The 27,664-nt window shown below is 39.5% G+C and overlaps 1 protein-coding gene across 3 annotated transcripts in view; it reads left to right on the top strand.

Annotated features, from left to right (window-relative positions):
• Positions 1-1,717: 1,717 nt before the first annotated feature.
• POT1 (protection of telomeres 1) overlaps positions 1,718-27,664 on the top strand; it is a 64,643-nt gene continuing 38,696 nt past the window's right edge. The window contains exons 1-7 of one of the 3 annotated variants that reach the window (XM_081928845.1): positions 1,718-2,017; positions 9,694-9,766; positions 10,903-10,994; positions 17,936-18,040; positions 20,331-20,375; positions 21,359-21,409; positions 23,438-23,552. In XM_081928845.1, coding sequence (XP_081784971.1) covers positions 1,895-2,017; positions 9,694-9,766; positions 10,903-10,994; positions 17,936-18,040; positions 20,331-20,375; positions 21,359-21,409; positions 23,438-23,552 — 604 coding nt within the window. In that variant the 5' untranslated portion in view covers positions 1,718-1,894. Of the gene's footprint in view, positions 2,018-9,693; positions 9,767-10,902; positions 10,995-17,935; positions 18,041-18,684; positions 18,811-19,736; positions 19,896-20,330; positions 20,376-21,358; positions 21,410-23,437; positions 23,553-27,664 lie in introns of those variants that run through there. The other 2 variants (XM_081928846.1, XM_081928847.1) reach the window with 2 other exon arrangements.

The raw sequence follows: 27,664 nt of genomic DNA on the forward strand, positions 1-27,664 counted from the left end.
GCCCTCCAGATGTTTTTGGCCTACAACTCCCATGATCCCTAGCTAACAGGACCAGTGGTCAGGGATGATGGGAACTGTAGTCCAACAAAACATCTGGAGGGCTGAAGGTTGGGAATGCCTGATCTAATCCAACCCTCTGCAACGCAGAAATATGCTGCTGTAATTTTTTTTTGCAAAAGAATGTTCAGAAATTGAGGACTATCTGGGCATTATTGCTAACCATGAACTTGAAATTCTGGAGAACATCCTGGAACAGCCAAAAAAACAACCCAACATTCTATTCTATTACTAGATCAACTTAATTATGCATGTTTACACAAACCGAATACATTATCAAAATTACACAGAGTTGGGTAATTATTTTATTCAACAGCCCAGCCATAAACACGCTTATGCAGAAGGAACTTCAACTGAGTTTAGCAGAACTTGTGTCTGAGTAAACATTCTAAGAATTTGGATGCAAGTTAATCAGATTTCATTCTACCCCTTTCATTAGATTGAACGATAATTGCAACCGTTTAAATACTCTTCTTAACAGCAACCCCCAAAGTAGATTAGGAATTCTTTCCTAACTGCAGATGGATGAGGAAAGAAAGAGCTATTTAATGGGTGAGACTGAACACAATTAAGTGGTGTGTGTTGGGATTAAATAATGATGATGAGCATTCTAATTTCATACATGCATTGATGAGATGTGAACTGGCTGTAACTATTCAGGAAATAAATTTTGGGGTTGTGGCTGATAGCCCTATTTTGTATTTTTATGCTGTGAACCGGCCTGAGATCTTCAGATAAAGGCAGTAAACAAATTTAATAAATAATAATATGAAAACCTCAAATTTGTGTGGACTCTTTGCTCTATCTTGAAACAGAATTTATTTTTATTTGTATTATTTCCAGGCGGCTTACAAATTCTAAACAAATAAAAAAAATGTCCAGTAGCACCTTAGAGACCAACTAAGTTTGATACCCAGAACAAACTTAGTTTGTCTTTAAGGTGCTACTGGTGCTATTGTTATTATTATTTTGACTGCATCAGACCAACACGGCTACCTACCTGAATCGAGATTAAAAACAAGAACGGTTAAAAACACAGAAAAAACTAAAATTACAGTTTTCATTTCACTTTTAATTTGTATACTGCTTTTCTATATAACAATACCCAAGGTGGTTTTCAGAAACAATAAAATATACAGCAAAGAACATACGCCTTATAACAATCTGATCCAATACAGAAATTCATAATAAAACATAATATTCAACAATATTAGAATAGCACAACACGGACCGCTCAACACTGGCGGAATTAAAACTATATACATTTATAAGTAGATAAATATTCCTGTCTTTGTGCACCCATTTCCCAATACAATCCTATTTATATCTACTCAGGAGAAGCAAGTTCCACTGATTTCAGTAAGAATCTCATTTGTGCATTTCAACCCGTTGTTTCCCATATACTTGGGTCTCCAGCTACATAACTACATTTCCCATGGTCCCTCACCGCTGGGCCCGCGAGCTAGGGATCATGGGAGTTGTAGTCCAAAAGAAAAAGAGAGCTGGAGGAACTCAAACCTCCCTCCCAACCGTTACTTCCCTCGCCCAAGCCTCAGAAACGCGGCTCGCGTTGCCCGGCGCTGCGGAGCTTCAGTTTAGCACGGTGCGCGTGCGCCTGGCTCCGTTGGTAACGTCTGGGCGCCGCGAACCATAGAGAAGAACGAAGCCGGTGCGCACGCGCGGCCGGTAACCCACGAAGCGGTTAAGACGCCCCTCAGCCCCCGGGCCCGGTTTGCCCTGTAAATAAGGCTGCCTAACGGACGAAGTGGTCGCTCGTGCCTTGCCTTCCTGTGAGGCCTGACCGGCCTTCAAAACCTGGGTTTGCAGCGGGAGCGCCATGCCACTTGAAGAGATCAGGGGCTCCTTCAGGGTGTTTGAAAACTCTCTGCGGGGAAGCCTCCAAAAAGTTGGTTTCGAGCATTTGCAGGTGGGCTGTGACTGCGCCAGCAAGTATGTCCAGGTAAACTCTTTACAGTATTATTATTATTATTATTATTATTTCCAAATATATTTTATTACATTTCTACAGATTCCACATAGAGTTCCAATAATTATGTGTCCATATGTATGTGTGTGTGTGTGTGTGTGTGTATGCGAATATGTATATGTATGTATATTTATTTATGTATCTCTCTGTCTCGACATAATGACTTCAGGTAAACTTTTTTTTTTTAAAAAAAAATCCAAATATGTTTTATTAAATTTCTACAGGTTCCACATAGAGTTCCAATAATTATGTGTCTATGTGTGTGTGTGTGTGTGTATATATATATATATATATATATATATGCATATGTATATGTATGTATATTTATTTATGTATCTCTCTGTCTCGACATAATGACTTCAGGTAAACTTTTTTTAAAAAAAATAAATCCAAATATATTTTATTAAATTTCTACAGGTTCCACATAGAATTCCAATAATTATGTGTCAATGTGTATGTATGTGTGTGTGTGTGTGTGTGTGTATATATATATATATATATGCATATGCATATGTATGTATATTTATGTATCTCTCTGTCTCTCTTTCTCTCAACATAACGACTTCAGGTAAACTTTTTTAAAAATTCCTAAATATATTTTATTAAATTTCTACATGTTCCACACAGAATTCAAATAATTGTGTCTTTGTGTGCATGTGTGCGCGCATACGTGTGTGTGTGTGTTATATGTGTGTGTGCGCATGTGTATCTCGACTTCAGGTAAACTTTTTAAAAAATTCCAAATATATTTTATTAAATTCCTACAGATTCCACATAGAATTCCAATACATCTGTCTGTCTGTCTGTCTGTCTGTCTATCTATCTGTATAATACAGACTTCACATCCCATTTTCCATGTTTTTCTCCCCCCCTTTGCTGCACCCCATTTTCCTCTTTTATATCATAACCATAACACAATAATAACCAGTTTTTTTCTGTTGCTCATAGTTCAAATCCTGCTCGCACATTCTTCATACTATAATATCTCTTTAAATAATGTTCAGTTACCCTCAGAAAAAAGCACTGGTTATTAATTTGATTTATATACTGCCCTTCAGCATAAGATTTCAGGGTTGTTCACAGGATAAAATACAAGGTAAAAGCACATGTAAATAGTCAACAAAAATAGCAAAACAATACCCCCTGCCTTCTGCAGTACATGACTGGGGCCTGGGATCATTTTCATGGGTCACAAGTTGTGTAGCACTGCCATGGCCTTTTCTTGCTATTTTTAAAGGACGGTTGAGTGTATGGCCATGGAAATAGCTTTAATAGGCTTTATGTTGCTGCATATTTCTAGGAGAGACTGATGTTGTCCTCAGTTTTTGCTTGTGGGCTTCCTGTAGACCTCTGTTTCATCACTGTGAGAGCAGGATGCTAGACTAGATAGGCCTTCCATCTGATCCAGCAGTGTTGTTCTTAGGTTATTTATTTAATATTTTATTGTTTCATAAAACTTGCACACCACTTTATTGGTAAAAACAACAACAACAACCCTCAAAGTTGTTTATCACTAGGTTAGTGCTGAGCAAGATCTAGTGACATTCTCAGCAACAGTTGCTTCAAATTTTCTTTTATGCAATAGTTTTGCCTGCCTTCTTTCTGTAGCCATCAGCTTCTTATAGATTTAAGTTAACTTGGGTTCCATTAGTTGAACACTCCTGAGAGTTGCTCCACTGATCTTTCCTGCCCTGTAGGATGTGAAGGATCCCATATACATGTGAACCACTCCTGATTTGTAGACGTTTTAAGCAGAAGCTTGTAATTTTAAGTGCACTTCTCAATCAGTTAAAAATTGTAACAAGTTACAGTGATACCTCGGTTTTCGAGCATCTCGGAAGTCGAACGATTCGGTACCCGAATTCCGAAAACCCGGAAGTAATTGCTTCCATTTTTGAACACGTCTCGGAAGTCGAATGGCTTCCGCTGTGTGTTTTTATATTTTTTCCATTGACTTGGCCAACCGCCCTTTGATCCTCGGTTGCCCAACATTTCAAAAGTCCAGCAGTCTTCCGGAACAGATTACATTTGACAACCGAGGTATGTACCACTGTACTTGTGAATATTTATTTTATTTATTAAATTTGTATACTGCTCCTGTCTATTCTCACTTCCTTTTTGGAGACATGGTAGCCCTACTCTTATAGTCAGATCCTGAACAAGCTTACTTGAAAGTAAGTCTTAACTGAGTGTTGCTAAAATTAAAAATATCCTGTGCTTTGTCTTATCTATATAGTCATAGCATGCTCTCTTTTTAGCATTGCTTTTTTTATTACTGGAACCATTAGTAAACTTGGAAGAAAAATATAGATGGCTTGGGAGCTTTTCATTTAAGGCATAAACTTAAAAAAGTGTTGTGATAAAAAAATTTCCAGTCTGGTGACTTAATGGACTTCTTTTTTCTTATAAAAGAATCAATGGAGTCTTCCAGATTTATGGACATTTTTCAAAAAACTGGAGGAACTGCACCACAATGTAACTTTTCTTTTTTATTTCCTCAACATAAAATCAGCACAGTTTGCAGCAATAATTTTCAGCTGTCTAGTAGCTGTTTCAGAACAAGGAATACGCGTTGTGTTGCTCCATCTGTGGCTTCAAATGTGTTCTAAATTCAAGTGCTTAGTGCTGGTGGTACATTAGGCCTCTTGTATAAACTTTACAGAGTAGAACACATGAGACCAGTCTTCTTCAACATGTTTGCTTTAATTTGATGATGATGATGAATTTAATTATAAAGCCTTTTATCATTACTGGCACTTGGGGATGTAAGCTGAGAATAGTACTGTTAAACTTGAATTTTGTTTGCTGTGGAAAAAAGCTTTTCAGCGAGAGCATGCAATTCAGTCATCATTACTGTTTCTTTGCTACTTTTATCTCCATGTACAGCATAAAGCCAAATATTGTATTTTCGCGTCACAGCAAGCTGAGAATTACAAAAGAAAAAATCAATACAACCTTTTACTCTTTATGTAGGGTAAAATGGAGGTTAAAAAGACTCATGAATTTTTGTGATGTCAGGTATTTTTAATTCACACTCTTCTCCAGGAATACCTTTTTATCTCTAGCGCACGAAGTTCACAGTAGTTATCTTCATTCATTGGAGACATTCCTTGGATGTAGTGCTTCAGAGAGGTATGAAGGGTGTAAGGTCCAAGGCTCAATATCAGTTTTCGATTAATAAGCTGCAGTTTGGGAAGAGAGCTTTTTGACAATGACCTTGGCAACATATCAGTGTTTCAGCTGCCACTTCCACCTTCTTTCAGTGAGGCATGGAGAATGGTTGTAGGGTATACAGTGTGTCTTATGCTTGAATTGAAAGCCACACGTTGCAAAAAGGGCTGCATCCTCCTTTTTCTTTTTTAACTGTGGCCACACCTGCCAGCATGCACGTCTCATCCTCCTGCTGGGGGTTCAAGAGTGAACATGGCCCTCTGGTCAAGAAACGTTAGTCACTTGCTGAGGGGGGCATTTAAACAACCAGTGTTCACAATTAGCCAGGTGCATTTTGTACCTGGTTTTTGACCACCTACGACCAACTGAAGCTGCCTGGGCACCAGGATGGTGCCTGACATCTCTATCGTCTGGAGGTGCATGCCTGGGAATCATTGGATCTTGTCTTTTCACACACTCATACCCCGCCCCGTAGAATTCTATCAGATTTATTTTATCTGCACTTTCGGAATGAATTTCAGGAACCAAACTGCTTTTTCTGTGCAGCTTGAGCAGGAGTAGTCACCATTAGGAAAAAGAGGTCTGAACAGGACCTGGATCAAGTGACTTTTCTTCTTTAAGTCCTTTAAGTTCTTTAAATTCTTAACTTAGCTAAAGGTTATCATCTGAACTAGCCAGATGTTTAACTGAGAATTAATCACAGTTGGTCCATCATTTGAAAAATCAGGCCTTTGAGCTGTCTTACCCCAAAATAGTAACTAGACATTTCGTTTTGGCAATTGTAACGTTGGTTTAAGAATCCATTTGGCATCTAGCTTATATATATCTGAATTTCTAACACTGCTGATGACATGTGACACCCTTATTAAAACATCTGCACTGGCTGCCCATCTACTACTGAGCCAGATTCAAAGTCTTTGTGTTAATTTACAAGGCCCTGTACAACTTAAGTCCAGGATACCTTATGGATCACCTAAACCCTTATATCTTAGCTTCTTTACTAAGATAATCTGCAGAAGGGTTGTTGTTTATCCCCCAAGTTGTCAAGGCACATCTGACAACAACAAGAAACCAAGCGTTTAGTGTCATCAGCCCAGTCCTGTGGAATGCATTGGTACAGGAATATAATCTATGGCTGATTTCTAAAATAGATATGGGGCACCGAGGTGGAGGTGGGGGGTAGAATGCCGTTTAAAGTTGTTAAAGATCACTGCCACAGTTGGTTTGTGTTCAAAGAGAGGCTATTTCTTGTTGTGCTGGCGCAAAATATATGTTCAGTACTCCATTTGATTGTGATAGATAATTTCCTCCGAGGAAACTTGCCTCATGGTGAGGAGAGAATTTAATGCATCTGAAAGCTGCCTGAAGAAGCAAACAAACTAGGTGACTGTGAAAGGCTGGCACAAAGAACACGGTTAACAAGGAAACTAGCTCTTGTTAATTTGACAGAAGCACTTATTGGGGCATCTGCTAATGTGCCAGGGATTGCTCTGGAGGACGCACATCTGCTTTCTACCTGGAAGCAGCTTTCAAATATATTATGATGATCACAGTGGTTGTACTGCATATTTACTGTTGTTCACGTGTGATTGCCGTGTAATACATAGGCTCAGAACAGACAAATATATCCTTGGTGTACAAGCAGAGATGCCAGAGGAAAAAAGGCAAGTTGTAATTCAGGCAGTTTAATACACAGGTCTGTTAACTACTCCTGACTCCTTCAGCTGTGTATAACATGTGCAGCGTTCAAGAAATTCTGCTATTCTTGAGAGAGACAAAGAATATGCCATGTATCAAACCAGGGGAGGAAAATTATTTCCGGATCTGGCCCACATTCTGAATTGGGTAGCTTGGAGCATCCCCACAGTTGCCTTGCTCTTTTGCAGTACTCCCAAGCAGTGTTGGAAGCTCAGATATATAAGCTAGGTAAAATGGCTCCTTAAACCAGGGTTACAGTTGCTGAAACAGAATGCCTATTTGCCATTTTGGGGCCAGACTGATTGACAGTCATCGTTTCTGTACAACTTTTTGGTTCCTGAAATTCGTTGTGCAACTAAAGTATCACAGATAGAATTCTGCAGGATGTGTTGCTAGTACAGTGGTACCTCGGGTTAAGTACTTAATTAGTTCCAGAGGTCCGTTCTTAACCTGAAACTGTTCTTAACCTGAAGCACCACTTTAGCTAATGGGGCCTCCTGCTGCTGCCGCCACGCTGCCGGAGCACGATTTCTGTTCTCATCATGAAGCAGAGTTCTTAACCAGAGGTACTATTTCTGGGTTAGCAGAGTCTGTAACCTGAAGCGTATGTAACCCAAGGTACCACTGTATGTGAAAACAGTCAAGATCCAAGGATCCCCAGGCATGCACCTCCAAGATAGTGCAGACATCAGGTGCCATCCTGGCACCCAGACATCTTTATTGGTCACAAGTGACCGACAGCCAGGTGCGAAACACGCCTGGCAAATTTTGAACACTGCTCCCAAGTACAAAGTGAAACAGATCTGCAGGGACCATATTTGCCCACTCTTCTGCCCCAAGGTTGGGATGAAAGGTTGGGCGCATCATGATCCGCAGAGAGCAGTGGAAAATTCACCATGACAAGCTTAAAAGTGTGGACCTTGGCTGGTCTATCCTGAGAAATCATAGAATCTTAGAGTTATACAAAATCTTTAAAAAAAAGAATTATAGAATCATACCATTGCAAGGGATCCCAAGGGTCATCTGGTCCAACTCCCTGCAATGCAGGAATCTTAACTAAAGCATCCATGACAAATGGCCATCCAACCTCTGCTTAAAAGCTTCCAAGGAAGGAGAGACCAAATGTAGAAGGTAGGTTTGGAGCCCAAATCGGTGGCATTCTTATGCTTATGTGATGCTCTGCTGAAGAAAGGGGAGGTGATATTTTACACATTCCTGCTCCTCCTGCCCCGAAAATCAGCTCTGGATTGTGGGGGGACCCTCCAGAACAGCATGGCTAGGTTTTGCTAGTCACTACAGAGTGAATCAGCAAAAATTAATTCCCTTGGACTTCATTAAGTAGGAACTGCTGGGTAAATGTTCCTCCCACAAATGGAAGGAGCCTTTCCATTCACACAACAATGACTCTAGATCCAGTCCAATGATTTTTAAAGATATTTTCTGTAACAGTATTGAAACACGACACAGTTTGACAAACTATTTGGTTACATGAGAATTGCTAATGTAAATAAATAAACATTTACTGAATTTAAAACACCAAACTCCTTAAAAGTTAAAGGCTGCCATGGCATAGGTTCATATGGGCCATATTTTTTCATATGCACAGGAATTAATTCTTAGCTGAGAGAGGGGGATATGCAGAGCAAGAAAGAGCAGTATTTTGGGCATTCAGGCTGAAAATTCTTGGGCATTTGGGCTGAAAATTCTTCAGCAAAAAGTGTGTAGATGGCTGGGGGCTCCTGCGCTAGACCCACATCCTAACATCACAGTGTTAGGATGGTCTGGAGTGGGCTACAAAGGACATTAAGCTGACCTGGTTAAAAGCCTGTTAACACACAGGAGCTCTGGTAATACAGCAGTGTTTCCCAAACTTGGGTCTCCAGCTGTTTTTGGACTACAACTCCCACCATCCCTCACCTGCTAGCTAGGGATGATGGGAGTCCAACAACAGCTGGATGCCCATGCTTGGGAAACACTGTAATACAGGATCCCTGACTGTGGGGAAGCTCCTAAGCCAGGTATGAAGAACCTGTGGCCCTCAAGATGTTACTAAACTATACCTCCCATTGTCCTTGGCAGTTATTGGCTGGGGGTGATGGAAACTGTAGTTCGGCAACTTCTGAAGGGCCACAGATTCCCCACCTCTGCTCAAGACTTGTTCGACCAAACGTGCTTAAAAAGTCCCTTCACTTTCCCACAGGGATATTGGAGCATGGGGCTGGCACAAGGGTTGGGAATGGAGGTTAAACACCTGAGGAGGGTTTAAGTTTGTCATGTTTTATGCAGAGCACAAATGAATATGGGATATAGTTGGAGTAGGAGTGGCCACCATTCAGCTGGAAGACTAGCTTTTGTTGGTCAGCTGCAAACCATAAAAATGAATGTTGCCATTTATTTGGAAGTTATTGAGGATTCTCTTGAGTGGCACAGGACTCTCTGTTCTACCAACATTCTTTGGTCCAGAAAGTAGTGGACAGATATTGAGTAGTTGGTCCCGCCATGCTTCTCCATTTGTAAAAGGAGACTGACGATTGACTTCTCAGGATTGCAGTTAGGTTGTTAGATACAGATGAAGAAAGCAATTATAGGTTTGTATATTTTATGAAGCACTTCGTTAATTGTTCTGCCACTGTAAAACCTGATGCGATGCTGCTGTTGTGGAGATATTGCACATAATCCGAAAGGTCTGGGTCAAGTAATGAATATGATTGATATTTTCTATTGGAAATATTTTCGACTTGCTAATTAGGACCCCCTCCTCCCCAAATTTCTCATTTCAGGGAACAGTTGCTGCTTCCTATCCATTAAGTAAAGTGGGAAACGGGACATCTTTCTTCAAGATTATACTTCAAGGTATTTTAACATATAGTTTTTGGTTGTACTACTTGTGCTCCACAGGCAAAAGTTGTGGGACTGTAATAATGGGGGTAATAACAGATATAGTGGAAGATCTAAAAAACAACAACCCAGTGTCATATGCTTTTACAAATGGGAGAGATGATTTATTTGAGGAGGCATCTGGAATTCTGAAGTCGAAGTATTTTGCAAATTATAATATTATTATTTATTTAACCTACAGTTCACTTTTTAAACCAAGTACCTCAAACCACTTTACAACAGAAAAAGAATAACAAATACAGTAAAACTAGCATGACACTAAGAGAGCAAAATCTGAAGCATTCATATTTTTGAAAAAGGAAGGTCTAAAACATCCCATCCCACTGAAGGAGACAATGGATTATCAAAAACTAAAGGCCTGCTGATAAAATAAATGCTTTTCCCTGGGCCTAAATCAATAATGGTGGCTCTTCACTTGGGAGAGCATTCCATAACTGGGGAGTCGAGACTGAGAAGCCTGCTCTTTTGTCAATACCTCCCTTGCAGGGGGCACACAAAGATGGGCCTTGAATGATAAGCTGTTGCTCTGCAGGAGGAGAGGTGGTCCTGGAGTTACTGGGGTCCTGAGTTGTGGAAGGCTTTATAGGTCAAAACCAGCACTTTGAATCAAACCAGGAAATGAATTGGTAGCTTGCCATCTCCCTGCTGAATTCGGCACCTGCTGTAATTTCCAAACCATCTTCAAAGGCAGCCCTACATATTATGCATTGCAGCAGTCTATCCTAAAAGTTACCAGAGCATAGACAACAGAGGCTAGGCCTTCCTCTACCCTTTTAAAAAAATTCACAGTCCTTATCTTGTCTTTTGATGTCGGTCCTCACCAGCAAGGTTATCTGGACTTTCAACTACAACCTGCTGCTGTGTGCTTCATTGATTGCCTGGTAGAATAGAGCTCATTTGTGGTCCTTACTCTGGCCTTTCGGGAGCCGCAGAGATTTCCCCCCCTTAGTTTCTTGGCTCACAGGCGTGAGTGTATTTTAATGTCCCTGGCCTCTCAGCGCTTGCGATATCCCTGTGAAATCAGAGCTGCAAGGCTTTCCTTTAGTATATTCAGATAAATGTTAGTGTCACTGTTCCTGTGTGTCTTTCAGAGTCAGAAAACCCATGTTCTAAGGCCGGTACTATCAATACTTATATGTTTGGGAAGTTGGCAGAGGATTGTGCCAGCGTTGTACATCAAGGGGTAAATGCTTTTATTTCTTTCATTCTTAGATGTTTATTTCTTCTTGTGAACTGTTTTTCTACTGATCTTGTTGACCTAAGTGTGTTTACACGATCAATGCATGCGGCTGCCTTTTTGACCGGGTTAAGGTGCTGACTGGTGTTCAAATGAGTAGTCTCTGTGGCCCGAAATCCCTGGGTGCTATTCACCCACGCATTTTGTGTATTAAAGCTGTATTTGTGTTCCTTTTCGTCACTGGAATCTGATTTAGTCCTGTTTGCTTGAACAGCACTATGGCATCACCTAATGGCAAAACAGAAAGAAACACCTCTTCAAAATAGTACTCTTTGTCTTCCACCTCGGTGACAGGGAACCAGATGTTGTCGGATTCCAGCTTCCATCAGCCCCAGCCAACATGACCAGTGGTTGGGGAGGAGCACAAGTTTCCAACCCTTGCTGTAGTTACTTACATACTCAACAGGTCACTGAGATCTGTTTTTCCTTCAAGGTCTATAGATCTCAGAAGCCTGCTCCACAGTAATGCATAGCAGGTAAATTTACAGCGTCTGAAAGCCAGCAGGCGCATTTTGCTTAACGTCTGCACCATTTGGAGCTGCATGCCTTGGGATCCTTGGATCTCAACTGTTTTCACACACTAGCAACACATCCTGTAGCATTCTATCTGTGATATTCTAATGGTGCAATCGGAATGAATTCCAGGAACCAAAAAGTTGTATTGAAAAACATGACTTTTGATCCGTCTGGCCCCCCAAATGGCAACTAGACGTTCTGTTTTGGCGACTGTAACTCTGTCTTAAGGAGCCATTTGGCTCCCAGCTTATATATTTGAGATTCTAACACTGGTTAGTGGGGCTGCCTGTTCCATGGAACAGCATTCTTGTTGAGATACAGCAGACACCCATTATATACACTTTCTGGAACAACTGGGATTGCCTTTAAAACTGTTTTCCAGCTTTAACTACCTGACTATCTATTTAGCCTCTCTTTCTGAAGTCCAGTATGAGCCATGGGTAGTCTTCAACTAAGTTCTAAGTAGACCCACTGAAATTACTGTCCATGACTAAGTTAGGTCTATTGATTTCAGTAGGTCAACCCCAAGAAAACTTTACTTACTTACTTATTGAATTTATATACCGCCCTATACCTAGAGTTCTTAAGGTGATTCACAGAAAAGATCATAATATATAAAATCAAAAGAAGAACAATAACCCAATAACACCCCCCAATAGAGCCACATTTTAAAAGGGTATTGAATAGCTGAACACCCCTTTTTCCCCTAAATGCCCTTTATAAGTAAACATCTTAAGACTAGTTATCTGCCCAGTTGAAACTTATGTTAATTACCGGTCATGCCTCTGTCATTCTATTTAGTCCCCCCCCCCCCATTTGTAATGAGCAGCTTTGCTTGCTGACTTTTATCCCAGCACAGCAAAAGATGTGTAAAAGGAAAAAAGAAAATAAAAGAAAGGGCCCTGTGGTAGTGGTGGTCTACCTGCCAGTATTATAGTATAGATTGGGCACTGAGAAATGATTTCAAGTTAACTCTTCTACCACATCGTTTAAAGTGTCTGAAACTTAATTAGCGCTTTGCACCCTTCTTGATAAAAGGAGAAGTAGTAAAACAAGGCCCAAAGCACCAATTAGGAGATCACAGAGATCAGTACTGAGGACCTGTACTGGAAACTACAGCCCTTGAGCTGGAAACTTCAAACAGAGTTGAACTAGCAACAGAATATTCACACCTCCCTTGTGACTTGAGCCGTGGTTATGTGGACTTGTGCGTGTGGTTTTTAAGAGGCTTACTATGAATATGATATAGGGAGGATAATCTCGGTTCCTTTAAAAAAAACCTCAAAATTTAGTGATCAGGCCATTTTAGCAAGCCTGTTGAACTTTCTTTTTAAAAAAGTCATTGATTTAAATAGTAAATTGCAATGCAAGGAATTGGGGGTTCCCCAATGGGAGACATAAACGGTAACATAGAAGAGTATATGCATATTGTTGCTCCTATGAATACCGCTATTTTCAAAAAATTACAGAATATAGCACCAAATGTGCTTGATGCTTGCATATTAGGCATATGTAGAAGATATACCTGTGTTATGAATTTCTGTATTGGTAATGGGTGCATTTCATAATTTAGTGCTAAGAGCAAAAGCACCATTCTTTGTGAACTAGACAGTCAAGTTGCGGAGCCATCTTGGTGTAAAACTTAAGAAATTATTAGATTACATTCTGAACTACTTCATTCTGCACCAGTCTAAAATTTATCCCCATTAAATTGGGGGATTTAGTCTAGTCAGCTGTCCAACCCTGACTTGGCAACCAAACTCCAAAATAACTTGTGCGTTCAGTAACATCTCAAAATGCTGGAACGGGAATGAAATATCCAGGAGCATAGCTCTTTTGGCTTACAACTTACTTTACACCAATTTTAGAAATGTACATTGCAGTTCTGTGTGTGGCTTTTCGGAACATATGCCCTGTTGAGTTCATTGGAGATTCCTCCATTCATTCATTCTTTCAATTTCTATGCTGCCCATCATCCGAGGATCACAGGGTGGTTTACAGTATAAAAACACAAAAATACAAACTATGGAAACAAGCAAAAACAACACACACACCCCAGTTTAAATGGCCAGATTGTTTAATTAGCCAAAGGCTCAACAAAAGACAGTTTAAAATCGCTTCTTTGAAATATCAAGCAGATATCGTGCCTGAGTTAGGTGCCTTTTTGATAACTAAGGAAGATTGTCCACAAATGCTTCAGGTTTTCCGTCCCCATTTCTTAAAGGCAGGTTGTGGTTCATATGTAAGAAACTTTACCCATGGATTTTGTATTTGTTTTGTTAACAGAGATACTTCTCATTTTTTATTGAAAGGAAGATGGAACAGTGGCATAACTAACTCCCCTGTCCCCCTCCCAAAATGGTGGCACAGAATAAAATTCATTGCACCCCGGTAATTCCATTGCACATTAAGCTTTGTTGGAATTTGTTCTAATTCTTTTTAAACAATTGAATCTGTCTGTATCACTTAAGTTAGCAGTCTCCCACCCACCCCGGAAAACATTAAGGTTTGGGGTTTTCAGTCATTTAAAAGAATATCATCAGAGACTGCTGAAGTAGCAAAAAGAGCAATCATAGCGCCGCAGTTTGCTAAAAACTCAGCCTTAATCGGAAAGCTCTTTTATTTATTGTAATCAAATAAAAACACGGACAAAAGACGTGCAGTAAAAGCTAACGGGAGTGTTGTTGGTACAAGATTGAATGCAAAAGATGAAGCGCTGAGGCTAAAATGCTTCTCAGGAAGAGCACATCCATCTGGAAGTACTTAGGGGGCGCAGGCAAAATTGAGACGGCGCTTTAAAACTCAGACAATGCCAGAAATAACTATGGTAAAGGAGCCTTTAACTTGCATTGCAATTCCCTGTGCTCAGTTTCATTTTCTCAGGTATCTAGCTTAGTTTCCCTGCCTGTCAGTAGTGCAGTCTATCAACCTTCTCTTTCACCCCCTCCCTGCTTCCATGGGAGTTTGCCGTGTAATAAGCTGAGGGATGAGAGACAAGTGGATAGCTCTCTTTTCCTCTTTCTTTCTCTTTAACCTGACTGCTAATGGTCCAATAACTGCTGACATCTGCAATCTTAGATGGCAAGTGCTGCATGCAGAAAATCCAGTACCTTTAACTTCTTCACTGCTGAAAGATATCCAGCTGCTCACTCATAGCAAGTAGGTGGATCTGGGCCAGCACTGAAGATGTTAATATACAGGGCATTTGACTCTCAGAAAGAGAGAGCACTTAAATCTAGCCACCAGCTTGGCTTGACTTAACTAGAAACAGCATTGTTGCTGTAACTCCTTTGAGTCAATAGGGATAAACAAGGTGCTATGTTTGGACATAACAAGAAAGCAGTGAAACAGTATTTCAGTAGTTTGATGCCCTGCTTCTTAATTGCTTTTCTACTAAAGAAGGCTGACCCTGAGAAAGCCACAGTTCACATACGGTTTTCTAAACAAAGCCTGTCCCTTCAATAATTTTACCTGTGCAAGGCAAGCTGAAATGAATATAGCTGTGCAAAACTTGCAAGTGTGCTTTCCCAAAAGTTGCAGTTGGTGCTGGTGCAAAGTAATTTTCTGGGAGATCCTGAGCTAAGAAACTAAGATCTTCAAGCAGTAATTAAAATTTGGGTCTTGCCTTTTGAAAGTTATGTCCATGTTTCTTAGTAATTTGGGAATACAATTACATAATGTAAATGTATTCTCTTTTATTCTCTACACATGTTCTGTTTTAAGTTTGCAGGCTGAGATACTGTGGCCCCTCTGGCTGTTACTGAACTACAGTTCTTTTCATCCCCGCTCATGCTCTCTGGGATGATTGGCAGTGGAGTCCAAGAACATTTGAAGGACCACAGATTCCTCTCCCTGATCTCCATAGTCAAAAATCTATTTGAATGATGTGTTAATTTAACAGTTCTGCCGTTTGTTATTCATTCCCCAATATCATCAATATAAATGATACGTTACATTTGATTTTGATTATTCAACACACCAGTCTTTGAGAGTGATAGATCGTTAACATTTGGCAAGAGGATGCTACCTGGCACTGATTGTAGTTTGGCGTCCAAAAACATCTGCCAAGCTACAGGTTTTCACACTTGCTTTAGATAATGGGTGGAGGCTTCTCTTTCCTGTTTTTGTTAAAAGTGAGCTTTAAATACCATGTGCTCCCCAATTAGTGTTAGAAATTCAGATATATAAGCTAGGTGCCAAAACAGAATGCCTAGTTGCCATTTTGGTTCCTGAAATTCATTATGATTGTGCAGATAAAATGTAACTGATAGAATTCTGGAGGATGTGGTATTAGTGTGTCAAAACAGTCAAGATCCAATGATCCCCAAGCGTGTACCTCCAGATGGTGGAGCTGTCAGGCAACATCCTTTCACCCAGACATCTTCACTTGGTTGCAAGTAGCCAACAGGTGCTAAATGTGCCTAGCTAATTTTTTTACTGGAAAAACAAATATGAAGTGTTGCTGTTTAAGCCCTCTGTGGTAAAACTATATTGAATTTTGTGTATACCACCATCCCTCTGTGGAGTTGGAAAACCTAAGTAACTACTCTAGGGTAGTTTTTTTGTTTTGTGAATGGTGCTACGGACCCCCTGGGTGGGTTTTGCAGAGCCACTGGGGTCCGCGGACCTCCAATCAGGAACCACTGCTTTATCATATCCCCCCATTTTTATTTTAAACTAAAAATCTGCAAATGGTACACAACCCTCCTGAGTCTCCCTTTGGCATGTTGGATAGATCAGATAGGGACCTCATAATAACAGAATCAAGTAATAGTGATTTGCTAACTATTCTTTCTGATTTGGGCCACTAATTGGAGAGAGTGAAGTTTGACTATGTTGTACTGAAATGAATCAGATTTCAGTGTTGAACTGTGCACTTATATTGATTTTAGTGGGGTGCATTTACCAAACTTTATGTAGATTAGATCCCCTTTTTGACATTAGCTTCAAAAAAAAAAATGCACAGAAAGAGTTTACCCTTTGTCACTTTCCTGTAGAAATCAGAAAATGTGTGTATGTGTTTTACTTTTCCTGTTTGAATAATAACTTTCTACACTACTTATTTTTGCAAACTGGTACATAACCTCCACCCCCAATCCAGGACTATTTCATGCTAGTGTTATTCCATTATTGCTTCAGCTTAGATTTCAAATCACTGACATTTCTTTTTTAAAAAACAAAACCCACACTACTTAAAAATGCTATAATGGAAAGTGCCATTACAAAAGTCAGTCTCCATAAAATGACATCCTTTGACGTTAACGTCAGTTTGGCTGTTGAGCAAATACCTTATTTGTATAGGAGGAAGCAGAGGGATTGCAGTAACTATTTTTCTTTCTGATTTATACTACTGGCAAAGAGACCTTTTAGAATTGAGTATTGCACTCATCTCAGAATTTTTATAACAAATATCTTCTATAAGTGACTTAGATTGTTCATCACCTTTCAAGCTATTTGAATGTTTTCAGCTTGCTAATATTGTTTTGTTGGAAGAGTTGTTGTTGTTGTTTTTTACCCTAATCTTCACAGTACCGAAAAGGCCATTTTGCTCACTCCAGTCGTCAGATATCAGAAACCAGTTCTTCGGTGCATTTTTCAAAAAGTGCCATTTAAGTTCCATATGATCGATTCTCTTGATTTATCAACTTCTTGTTTGTCACAGATAAAATAGTTAGCTACTCTTTTGTTTTTTAAATACTGGCAACATTCAGACCATGAAGCTTTGCCCCATTGCCCTAGTCTTATGAAAGATGAATTGTAAGTTTTCGTAATGTAACATCTAAGTCCACTGATGACCTGCAGATCATTGGAACACCTGTGTATGCTAAAATATGTAATTAGAATCATAGAATTGTAGAGTTGGAAGGGACCGCAAGAGTCATGGAGTCCAGCCCCCTGCAAATGCAGGAATCTCAATAATTAATTTTAAAATGATTGATACCATTTGATTTTTGACAGTGGGTAATAGCTAATTCTCAGGGTAGATTCATTGAAATCTATAGATACGTCCATTGATTTTAGTGGGTCTGCTCCAAATATGGCTAACATTGAATATTCCCCCATGCAATTCTTGATTTAAACTATTTCAATCACTTAAGGCCTTTGTTTTCCCCAAACACTATCCCAGCTAAAGTTAATGACACATTTCAGTGGAAATTTTAGACCTGGATATAAATATTTCATATTGAAACTTTGGTTGCATCATACTTTTACATTTTTCTTTTCTTTTCCAGAGGCTTTCCTAATCAGCAGGGATTTGTCATATTTTCTGAAGATCCGGGGAAATGTTTCATCAAATGATCTGATCACTTAAGGACTCTGAAATTATGATAACTAATAGTAATAATGATGCATTTTTTCTCTCTCTATAGGACATGATGGTGGTAGCTGGATTCAGCATGGCTAAGTCCACCAGTGAAGCTGATGGGCATTGCTGTCGGCTAGAAGTCTCTGACGAAGCTGGGTCAACTATTTATGTATGTTTCTCAAGCTTTTCTTCTCTCCCTTCACTCCAAAACTTTCTTAATAAGAGAGTCTGAGAGGCTGTGGATTACTAAGAAGCACATCAAGGTCTGCTTTAAAAAGATAGAAGAACTTTACCCTTCAGCATACTAACAACAGGGATTCAGAGAAAACCCTTGGCTACAGCTGAGTGTCTAAGGGGGCTTTAGACTTGCATTTGTATATCAAACAGCAACCACAAGGGTCCACAAGGGTCATCTAGTGCAACTCCTTGCAACGCAGGAATATTTTGCACAATGTGGAGCTCGAACCCACAGCCCTGAGATTAAGAGTCTCATGCTTTACCGACTGAGCTATCTCTGGTGATAAAGAATCAGATGACAGCAATCATAGAGTTTGTGGCATGTGGAAAACTATTTTTGATACTGAACAGAGTTTCTAAGCAATCTGACACACTACGCGGGCCGCTGCTGCCCAAAGGGAAGAAAGTTAGCATTACTCAAATGCTTTGAAATGTGTGTAGCTCATACAGTGCTGTCTCTTTATCAGTGTTTATAGGGTAGTTTTTGAAATGTGTAAAGTCCTATTGCTTCTCTTTCTCATAAAAATGTAAGCTGCCATTGCTGGGCCTCCATTGGAGGATTTGTAGAGCCACATCACAATCCTGGATTTGCATGATGTCGGAACAGGGGAGCAAACACGAGGCAGGATTTAAGATGGAGTTTTAAAGAACAACAAAGTTTGAGTAAAGCAGAAATAGAGGGACACAGAGGAGCTGGGGCAGGTAAGGGGCTTGAAGGGGCTGTGAAGGGAGTGCAGGGCTTGAGGGAGTGGAGCTGCAGAGCTAGAGAGGCCGGAGTTGCTTTGTGGGAATGGGGTGGCTGAAGGAGGCGATGGCGGATTCGGGTGATGAGGTGTGAAGGAAGGGATGGGACTAGCAAGGAGGGTGGCAGCAGCAGGGAGCTTGGTAAGCAATGTGAGCAGGGGCAGAAGCATATATATTCACAATGGTACCTCTAGTTACGAACTTAATTCGTTCCGGAGGTCCGTTCTTAACCTGAAACTGTTCTTAACTAGAGGCATGCTTTCGCTAATGGGGCCTCTTGCTGCCGCTGCACAGCCGGCACATGATTTCCATTCTAATCCTCGGGCACAAAGTTCTCAACTCGAGGTAACTGGCCTGAAAGTGAGATGAGCGCCCAGCCCTATAGTTGCCTTTGACTGGACTTAACTGTCCAGGGGTCCTTTACCGTATATGCACACCCCCCTGGGAGAGTATTGGATGTTGCTGTGGGAACCCTAACTATTATGACTTGGGCCTATAAATCCAGTTGTGCTGTATTGAAGTACCGTATTGACCTGAATATAAGCCATACCCAAACATTTAAAATTGGAGGGGGGGAGGAAAAAAGAAAAAACACCCAAATATAAGCCGCTCCATTCCTTGCTGCTCCTGGCTGCAACCTTGCGGGGGGGGGGGGGGAGCCACACTGCGTTGCTGGCAGCCTTTCCCCTTCCTCGCTCTCTCCCTTCCCAGCCTTGGGGGAGAGGACGAGGAACTACTCGTGGGGAAGGCGCTGCTTTGTCGCACTCCTGGCTGCATACCATAAGGTCGCGAATATAAGCCACACTTTAAGTTTTCACGGTCGGAATTTGGGAAAAAGGTGAGGCTTATATTCAAGCCAATACGGTAGTAGCAATCTACAGTGTTGCTGCTTTAGTTAATGGGGAAAGGCCCCTTGCCAGATTTCCAATAGTATTAGCCTTGAATTGACATAGACTTGGAATGTTTGAGATTGTGCTGAGTTGGCAGAGTGTAGCATACCTTTTCGGTGCTTTGTGTCGTTTCTCTGGGATAGCAAATATGCTGTAAATATATTTACATAGTGATAGCTTTATTTTGGAGAATGGATAAGAGAACTAATATTTCTAGAGTCAATGGATTTTAGCTCTGATCTCAAAAAGTCATGTTACCGTAAGCCCGTCTTATAGTACTTGGAGGGATTGTTTTTGTAATTTATTTACTCAAAATTGTTTCAGGCTGCTGCTATAGGTGCAAGAGCAAGACCAGTAAAGAGGTGGCAACACTATCTGTAGTCAACGGAATTCTGCCCAAGTTTTTCACTCCTTGCTAAATACATTTCATAAAGATAATACACGAGTACTCATACTGGACTCTAAGCACCCAAGGATAAGTGGTTTTGACAAATGCAACTGAAATATGAAAAATGAGATGCACACATTTTGTAAAAAATTTAAATTTGAAATTCTTGAGGGTTTTGAAGTCACTTTGTTGTTTTGTAGATAAAAATGAAGAGGAAAACTAAAACCAGAGAAAGCACCCGCCAAGTAGGTATTCTGTTACTGTATCTTTGTAGCATTGAGTGTTAAAAACGCTGATAATAAATTCATTCATATTATTTCTTAAAGACTTGTTTTAAACTGAAAGAGCTACTTTGAGTGAAGTTCTCTTTTGGATCCACACGGCAGTGTAAAAAAAAATGCTATGGTTTGTTGTGTCATCCAAACCTTGACCATGGTTTGTTTTCAAACAAATCACTGTCTGGGTTTTTATCACATGACAAGCCATAGTATGGCTTGCTTGAGCTCTGTGGATGGGAAGAATTCATTCTGGGGCCAGCATGGCAGAATAAAGGCACATCCATTATTAACTCATATACAAAGCCAGGTAAACTGACTTATCATGACATGCAAACTAGGTCCTAGGTAGCCATAGAGTACATTTGTGCAGTATATTTTATAATATACAGAAATTTAAATTACCAAGGGAAGAATTATCCCTCAATCTATCCCAGTACAGCCTGGGAACCTTTAGGAATATTTTAAATCCTACCCATTTGATTTGCCCTTTTGAGCTCAGGGCTAAGTTGTGAAAGAATGGAGGGGTTTTAGTGAATTTTCTTTACTTCAATTTTATTTTGATATTGGCCATAATAGAAATATGCATTATTAAACTATTCTGTTCTGTTAGTTTGTGGGTTTTTTATACTGACCCCAAATGTTTGAGATAAAGTAGTCTACAAAAATATAAATGTTTGTTAATTAGAATTGCTGGTTTACATAAATATTTAGGTAGCATTTGCTATATGTTTGACATAAGACAATTCACTTATATTACAATGTAATAAAAATGCATACCTTTATTATTTTTATCTTTTAAGTTACCTATACATAATAGATTAACTTCCAGCATATATTTGTTCAAAGAACCAAGAATGTCCATTTTAAAATATTGGAATAAAAAAATCTGAAATGATCCTTATTGTCTTCCAGTTTGTTCTAACAATCTTCAGTTCTGTTTTTCTCCGCAGGTTTGTACTAGGTCATCCAGTACAATTACTGGTTCAGAAACTGTAGCCATGGTAAGCTTTGTTTTGGTGTTTCTTTTTTGTTTTAAATTCCAGAAGGCATCGCGAGTTCAGTGCCTGAAACAAGTTTTACAGCAACTTTAAGATGGCCTGTAGAAATGGCTATAGATCTCAAAATAATTTTGCATTAGCTGCTGTGGGGAACACAATTACAAAAGGAATAAGGCAGAGAATAGGTGTCCAGAAATTTTGAATAAATCCAAACACATGCTAGGTTTCCTCCTTTGGACATCTCTCTTTACACTGTGAGGCTGGGAATGCTATATGAATGTGTTTTCCAGCTACTTTAATTTGTCTTACGTATATAGAAAAATTCTTTTCAATCAGCCCCGCTAAATAAAAAAATACACCAGGCTGTAGAGGCTCAGAAACTCTGGCAAGTGTGCTAATTTCCTGAACATCTTGGAGATGGTCTGCAAGTATTATGACTGCCATTAGGCTAGCCAGCAGAACAAGGTGATGACAGAAATAATTAAAATGCCTGTGGCACCTTCTGCTGGATGCTGGAGAAAGTACAAAAATTCATGTGTTCCAACAGCCTTTCCAAAACTTTATTAAAGCAAATTTGCTGTATCAGGAGAGGGCAACATTGTAGATTTTTTGACATGTGTACAACTGGTTGGCAAGATTCTATACTCACTAGGGCCAGACTGAAATTCTAATGTGTCAAAAATCAATTGGCAAAGATCAAAAATCAGTTGGCTTTCTCATTGTTGGACCCATGTGTTTTCTCTTCTCATGTAAGTAGCTTACACACTTATTCCAACCACAGAATGTACAGCAAATGGGTTTTTTAAACATCCTGTGAAATGATCAATCAACATGTGTGATAACTATTAAAACCAGGGAAATTAATCAGTGCTATTGTACTAGAAACATTTAACTTACAATTGGACCCGGTGGTTTTTTCTGTTAAACTATACAGATGGTTTAGTTATACAGCAACATAAGGATCTGTGTCATTGTATGGTGTTGGCAACAATAATTTTGTTGGCAGAAAAAGGAAGATCAGCAATGATACCAACCATTAATAAATACAGAGAGAAAATGTAAGAATTTGCTTCAATGGCCAAGCTAGCTTGTTATGTCAGAGAACATAACAAGATGAATTTGCAACAAATGAGTAGGTGCTTATTAAATATAGCAAGGATTTAATCAAAACATGTTGTGGTTTTACACTGTTTTGAAGTTTGGTTTGTTGAGGATAATTAAACTAATTATTTAATCTATTCTTGTAGGTTATGATATAGGTTCTTGTCTCTTTCTTTTTTTCATTTAGATTAATGCCTTTTGAAATAATAAACAAATTTGTATCTGCAAATGTTTTATAGCTTTAACTCTGCAGTTGTACTATTTAAACTAGAAAAGCAAAAAAAGCTAGTGTTTCTAGAATGGTCTGATATTTGCCGTTTGCCAGGAAATAACACTTGGCTGTCTCATAAGAAGAGTCCTGCAGGATCAGACTCGCAACATATATAACAGTCATAGCTTGCAGCAATTGATAGCCTTATATTCCATGAATCTGTCCATTCCCCCTTTAAAACCACCCAAACTGGTGGCTGTCTGCCTCTTGTGAGAGCAAATCCCATAGTTTAATTATGTACTGTATAAAGAAGCACTTTCTTTTTTCTGGGCTGAATTTCCTAACATTCGGCTTCATTCGATGGTTCCAGATTCTAGTATGAAAATAGTCACACACACACCAACAGCATTTTATACATCACAAAGCATATCCACTCCCCGCTCACCTTTTCTGTACAGTAAAAAAAACAAAAAACAACCCACCCCAAATTGTTATAACCTTTCCTTATAGGGGAATTCTTCCAAAGGAGGAAGGAGTATTCTGATGGAATGACCAGTAGCAAAGAAAAATGTTTTGTTTGATGTTCATAATGGACCTGATATCTAGGCCCTGTATATAAAGAAAGTTTTGGCAAGAGAGAGAAGAAGAAGAAGCTTGCCACTTTAAAATAGCTACAGAATTTGACTTGAATGTGATCACTTTCTGTTTTGTCTTGTTAGTCTGTTGCCCCCAGCTATACATACACTCCTCTGAATCTTGTTAAAGGCGGGACTATTGTCAACCTCTATGGTGCTGTGAAATTCTTCAAGCCTCCATATAAATGCAAAGGAACGGGTATGTATTATTAAATATATAAAACTCACAAAGTGTTCTGCTTTAAAAAAAATGCTCATAGCAGATATGAGCAAGAAGTCGATTATGGGTCATTGTATGATTTCTGATCGGCTTGCCGAAGGTCGGCAGTTTGAATCCCAACAACGGGGTGAGCTCCCGTTGCTCGGTCCCTGCTCCTGCCAACCTAGCAGTTTGAAAGCACATCAGAGTGCAAGTAGATAAATAGGTACTGCTCCGGCGGGAAGGTAAACGGCGTTTCCATGCGCTCCTCGGGTTCGCCAGAAGCGGCTTAGTCATGCTGGCCACATGACCCGGAAGCTGTCTGCCGGCTCCCTCGGCCAGTAAAGCGAGATGAGCGCCGCAATCCCAGAGTCATCCACAACTGGACCTAAGAGTCAGGGGTCTCTTTACCTTTATCTTTACCTTTATGATTTCGAATAAACTGCTCAATGCTTCCTGGATGCTTGGATTCCTGTACAGCAGCCTTTCTCAACCTGTGGGTCCCCAGATGTTGTTGGACTACAACTCCCATCATCCCTGAGCTCTGGTCTTGCTAGCTAGGGGTGATGGGAGTTGTAATTCAACAACATCTGGGGACCCACAGGTTGAGAAAGGCTGCTGTAAAGAATGCTTGCTCAGATTCACCTTGGTCTGTTCCACTCTTTCAGTAGCTTCTTTTATGACATTCCCACGTCAACATTTGGGTTCAGTGCTGTGTGCAATTGTGCACATATTCCTAAAATGGGGGTTGCCTGTTGTGCTCAGTATTCTCACGAACTCCAAATCAAAGTTTGGAAATGGGAGCTGCTTGTATCGTAACTTGGAGTTTATAGTGGTTAGGGCAGATGAAACCCTGACCATGGTTAGCTTTGAAAAGGAAAGAAATTCATGCTAGCATGGCTAGGAGATTAGGCAGCCCAATGTCCTCGGCAATAGTTGAAAGTTTTATTCATTTGTGGAGAAGCTATGGAAACCTCCCTATTCATTGCACACCATTTGATACAACGGTGAGAAACTCAAGAGGGATTTCTTTGCTCTTTGGATTGACAAATAGAGGAATGTAGTCTTTGGTCATGGTGTTTGAAAATGGATCTGCTTCCTTCACTTCTTTTGTTTAAAAATGAACATGACTTTAGTCGCACAAACCCAACATAGTTTGTGGTAATGGTATTTAAACATAAAACTGTTGGAAATATTGAAAGATAAGTGTTTTCACATCCCAGCTAAGAAAAATATATATGAATAAAGCACCATGAGGTACAATAATTTATATGTCAGACCTTTAAAAAATGGATGGGGTAATTAAATTTGGTATCAGGAACTGGTAATGGTCCATCTGTTATTACAGATATTACACCATATGCTTTGTCTATTTTCCCACAAAATGAAATTAAAATGAATATCATTAGTTTCATCTCATATTCACTTATAAACTAAAATTATATTGCAGGCATGAACCTGGAAAATAATGTGTCTGCTCTAATTTTGGAGGGAATGGAGCGATTTGCATATTGGTCGTTAGTTTTGTGATAATTTGAGCTGATGATAGAAGACATACTGTCATAGAAAGAACTTTCTAAACTGGTCAACTTCTTTCATAATGGTGATCTTGTATCCTGGCAAGGCAGACTGTGGCAGTAATGAAAATTATTTTTATCCAGAATTCCAAGGAAACTTTTTTTTTTTTTAAGTGAACCCATCTTATTCCTTTTGCCAGGATCTCGGGGAACAAAAGCAATACTTCTGTAGATGATACGTTTTACAAACAATTTGTTAAGTTTGACCATTTGGGGAAATAGTTGTGCTGGATTTTGTTTTGTTCTGTTGTTTTTTTTAAGGCTGACTACCTTCTTGTGATGGTAGCCCTTACTAACTAGGGTTTCTTTAGAATGATTCAAGATCTTGTTTTGGCTAAAACTGGAATGAGTTGCATTGTAGCTTGTAAATTTCATGAAATGCCCACTTATCTGTTCCCCCATCATTGAATCACTGGGGTACTCATAAAGCACATCAGGTATTGCTATCTATCTCTTCTTGAATTAAATTTAGGAATAGAAATAGATTTAAAATAGATGTTTGAAAAATAGTGTTGCCATTATTAGGACACAATGATCTGCTTCAAACATAATGCTAAACCATAGCTTTAGCACTGTGTGAACCCTACCTAGCAGCTTAACTATGGTTTGTTTCCTGACAACAATCTGAAGCCATGGTTTGCTGATAATTTGCAAACCTTAGTTTGTGTGAATTATGATCTGGTGCTATGTGTGAATGGAGCACTCTTCCTTAACCATGTTGGTTTGGCGCGCATCTCCGGTGGTCAATCTATAAAGGAATGAGTTTAGTAATTGGAAAACAAACTAAATTTTGGAGAAACAAACATACTTGTCTGTTTGTGGGACAACTGTGGTTTCACTCATGGTTTGTTAAGCAAACCATGGTTTAGTGTTATGTGTGAACAAGGCCTCCATATCTTATATTGTGTATGTGCTGTTCTCCTATGTAGTTTGTAGAACATTAAGAAAAAAGTATGTAAAGCCAAATACAATTCTGATGTACAAGTTATATCAATATGGTTAACATTTACTAGTTCTTTCTGTATAGGAATTGTCTTCCTGAAGCCAAGATGAAACTTTTAGATTCTTATACTTCAGCATCTTTTGATGCTTAGTTATGCTAGGTCTGTAGGTTTGAGAAAACTGCATTCACTGTGAGATTTTCAGTCTTTAATTTTAATAGGGATATTTTTTTTCCTTTTGGAGAGCTGCAGAGAGCTGAGAAGATTATGATTTTCTATCCTTTAGGATATTGCAGAAGGTGTTGCTGATTTTTAAAATGTTATTTCTGGATAGGCAGATATCCTCTTATTTCTCTTTCCTCACCACTTGTAGCTTTTAAATGTAAAATGGTCAAAACCAAAAGGGCATGTAGACAATCATTTGCAGAAAGGGCACTTCTCGACTGAGGATATCAAATGGAAATTTAAAGTTGGCAACCCCCTATTAAGATATCTGAAGACTTCACAGCTGATGGTAGAAAATTTAATCCATGAAATGGCAATTGGATCCAGGCTAGGGTCTCTAATGACATAGAAGTAACTGTAGCTCCAACTACTGCTGTGAGGGCTTAATATTTCCCTGTTCCTTCTTTTGCAGTTAAGCCAAGCAAGTTTACAGTAGCTGTTAAGTAATTTTGTCAGGTGTTACAACTTACTGCTTAAAGTCGTTTCCATAGGTGGGTTTTTTGGGGTTTTTTTTTTTTGCCATTCTTAAACAATGCTAATACAGTTAAATTATTTCATGGTAGCATAAGTTTGCGACTTACTACAGAATAAACTAACCTAACCCAAGTGATCTAAATCACAGACAATACAACCTGGAACTATACAGAAGCCCAAATTTGGAAGTGCACTGTTCTAAATAAAAGAGCTTCAGTGGCCCGAACAGAGAGCTGAGATATCGAATAAAGATGAACGCTCACTTCCATTGAATTGATTGGTAAAAATACATAGATCAGCAATGGCTTGCAATTTGGTGTGGAGCTGTTACACTGACTTCCTGGCAGCTGAGTCGCTGCTGCTTACTGGAAGGGCAATGTAATAGGAAAGTTGGCATGACCAGCAGAACCCATCCTATCACCTTGCTCATGCTGGTAAGGAACTGTGATGCACTTGCTCGAAAGCTAGCGTTGCAGATCTATCCCAGTTGGGAAGCTGCTTCTGGCATACATGTAAAACTGTAGCTGTCTGTTGGTCTCAGTGGAAAGGCCCAAAGAGGTTGGAAACAGAACATGTATTTTCATTTTTGCATATGTATGCATGTATTTTCAAACTGCTATAGCAAAACTATTAAAGTTTCTCTGTTTTTGGTGTGCTTGTCTACCCTGAAATCCATTCTGGATGTTTCCGAAATGGAAACTGCACCTGGTGTGACATTCAAAGCTTCTTTAGCCACTAAAATACTAAATGTAGTTTGTGTTTCTTGTGTTACTGATTTCCATGTTGAATAGCATTTTGGACTTTCAATCTGTCTTGTGCTAGGGGCCATTTCATGCACTTTAGAAGGTCTTTCCTAGAATATGTGCTTTCTCAGGGAGAAGTGTTTTGAGAAACA

This window comes from Podarcis melisellensis (genome assembly GCF_964234715.1).
Source record: "Podarcis melisellensis genome assembly, chromosome: 10".
NCBI lineage: Eukaryota > Metazoa > Chordata > Lepidosauria > Squamata > Lacertidae > Podarcis > Podarcis melisellensis.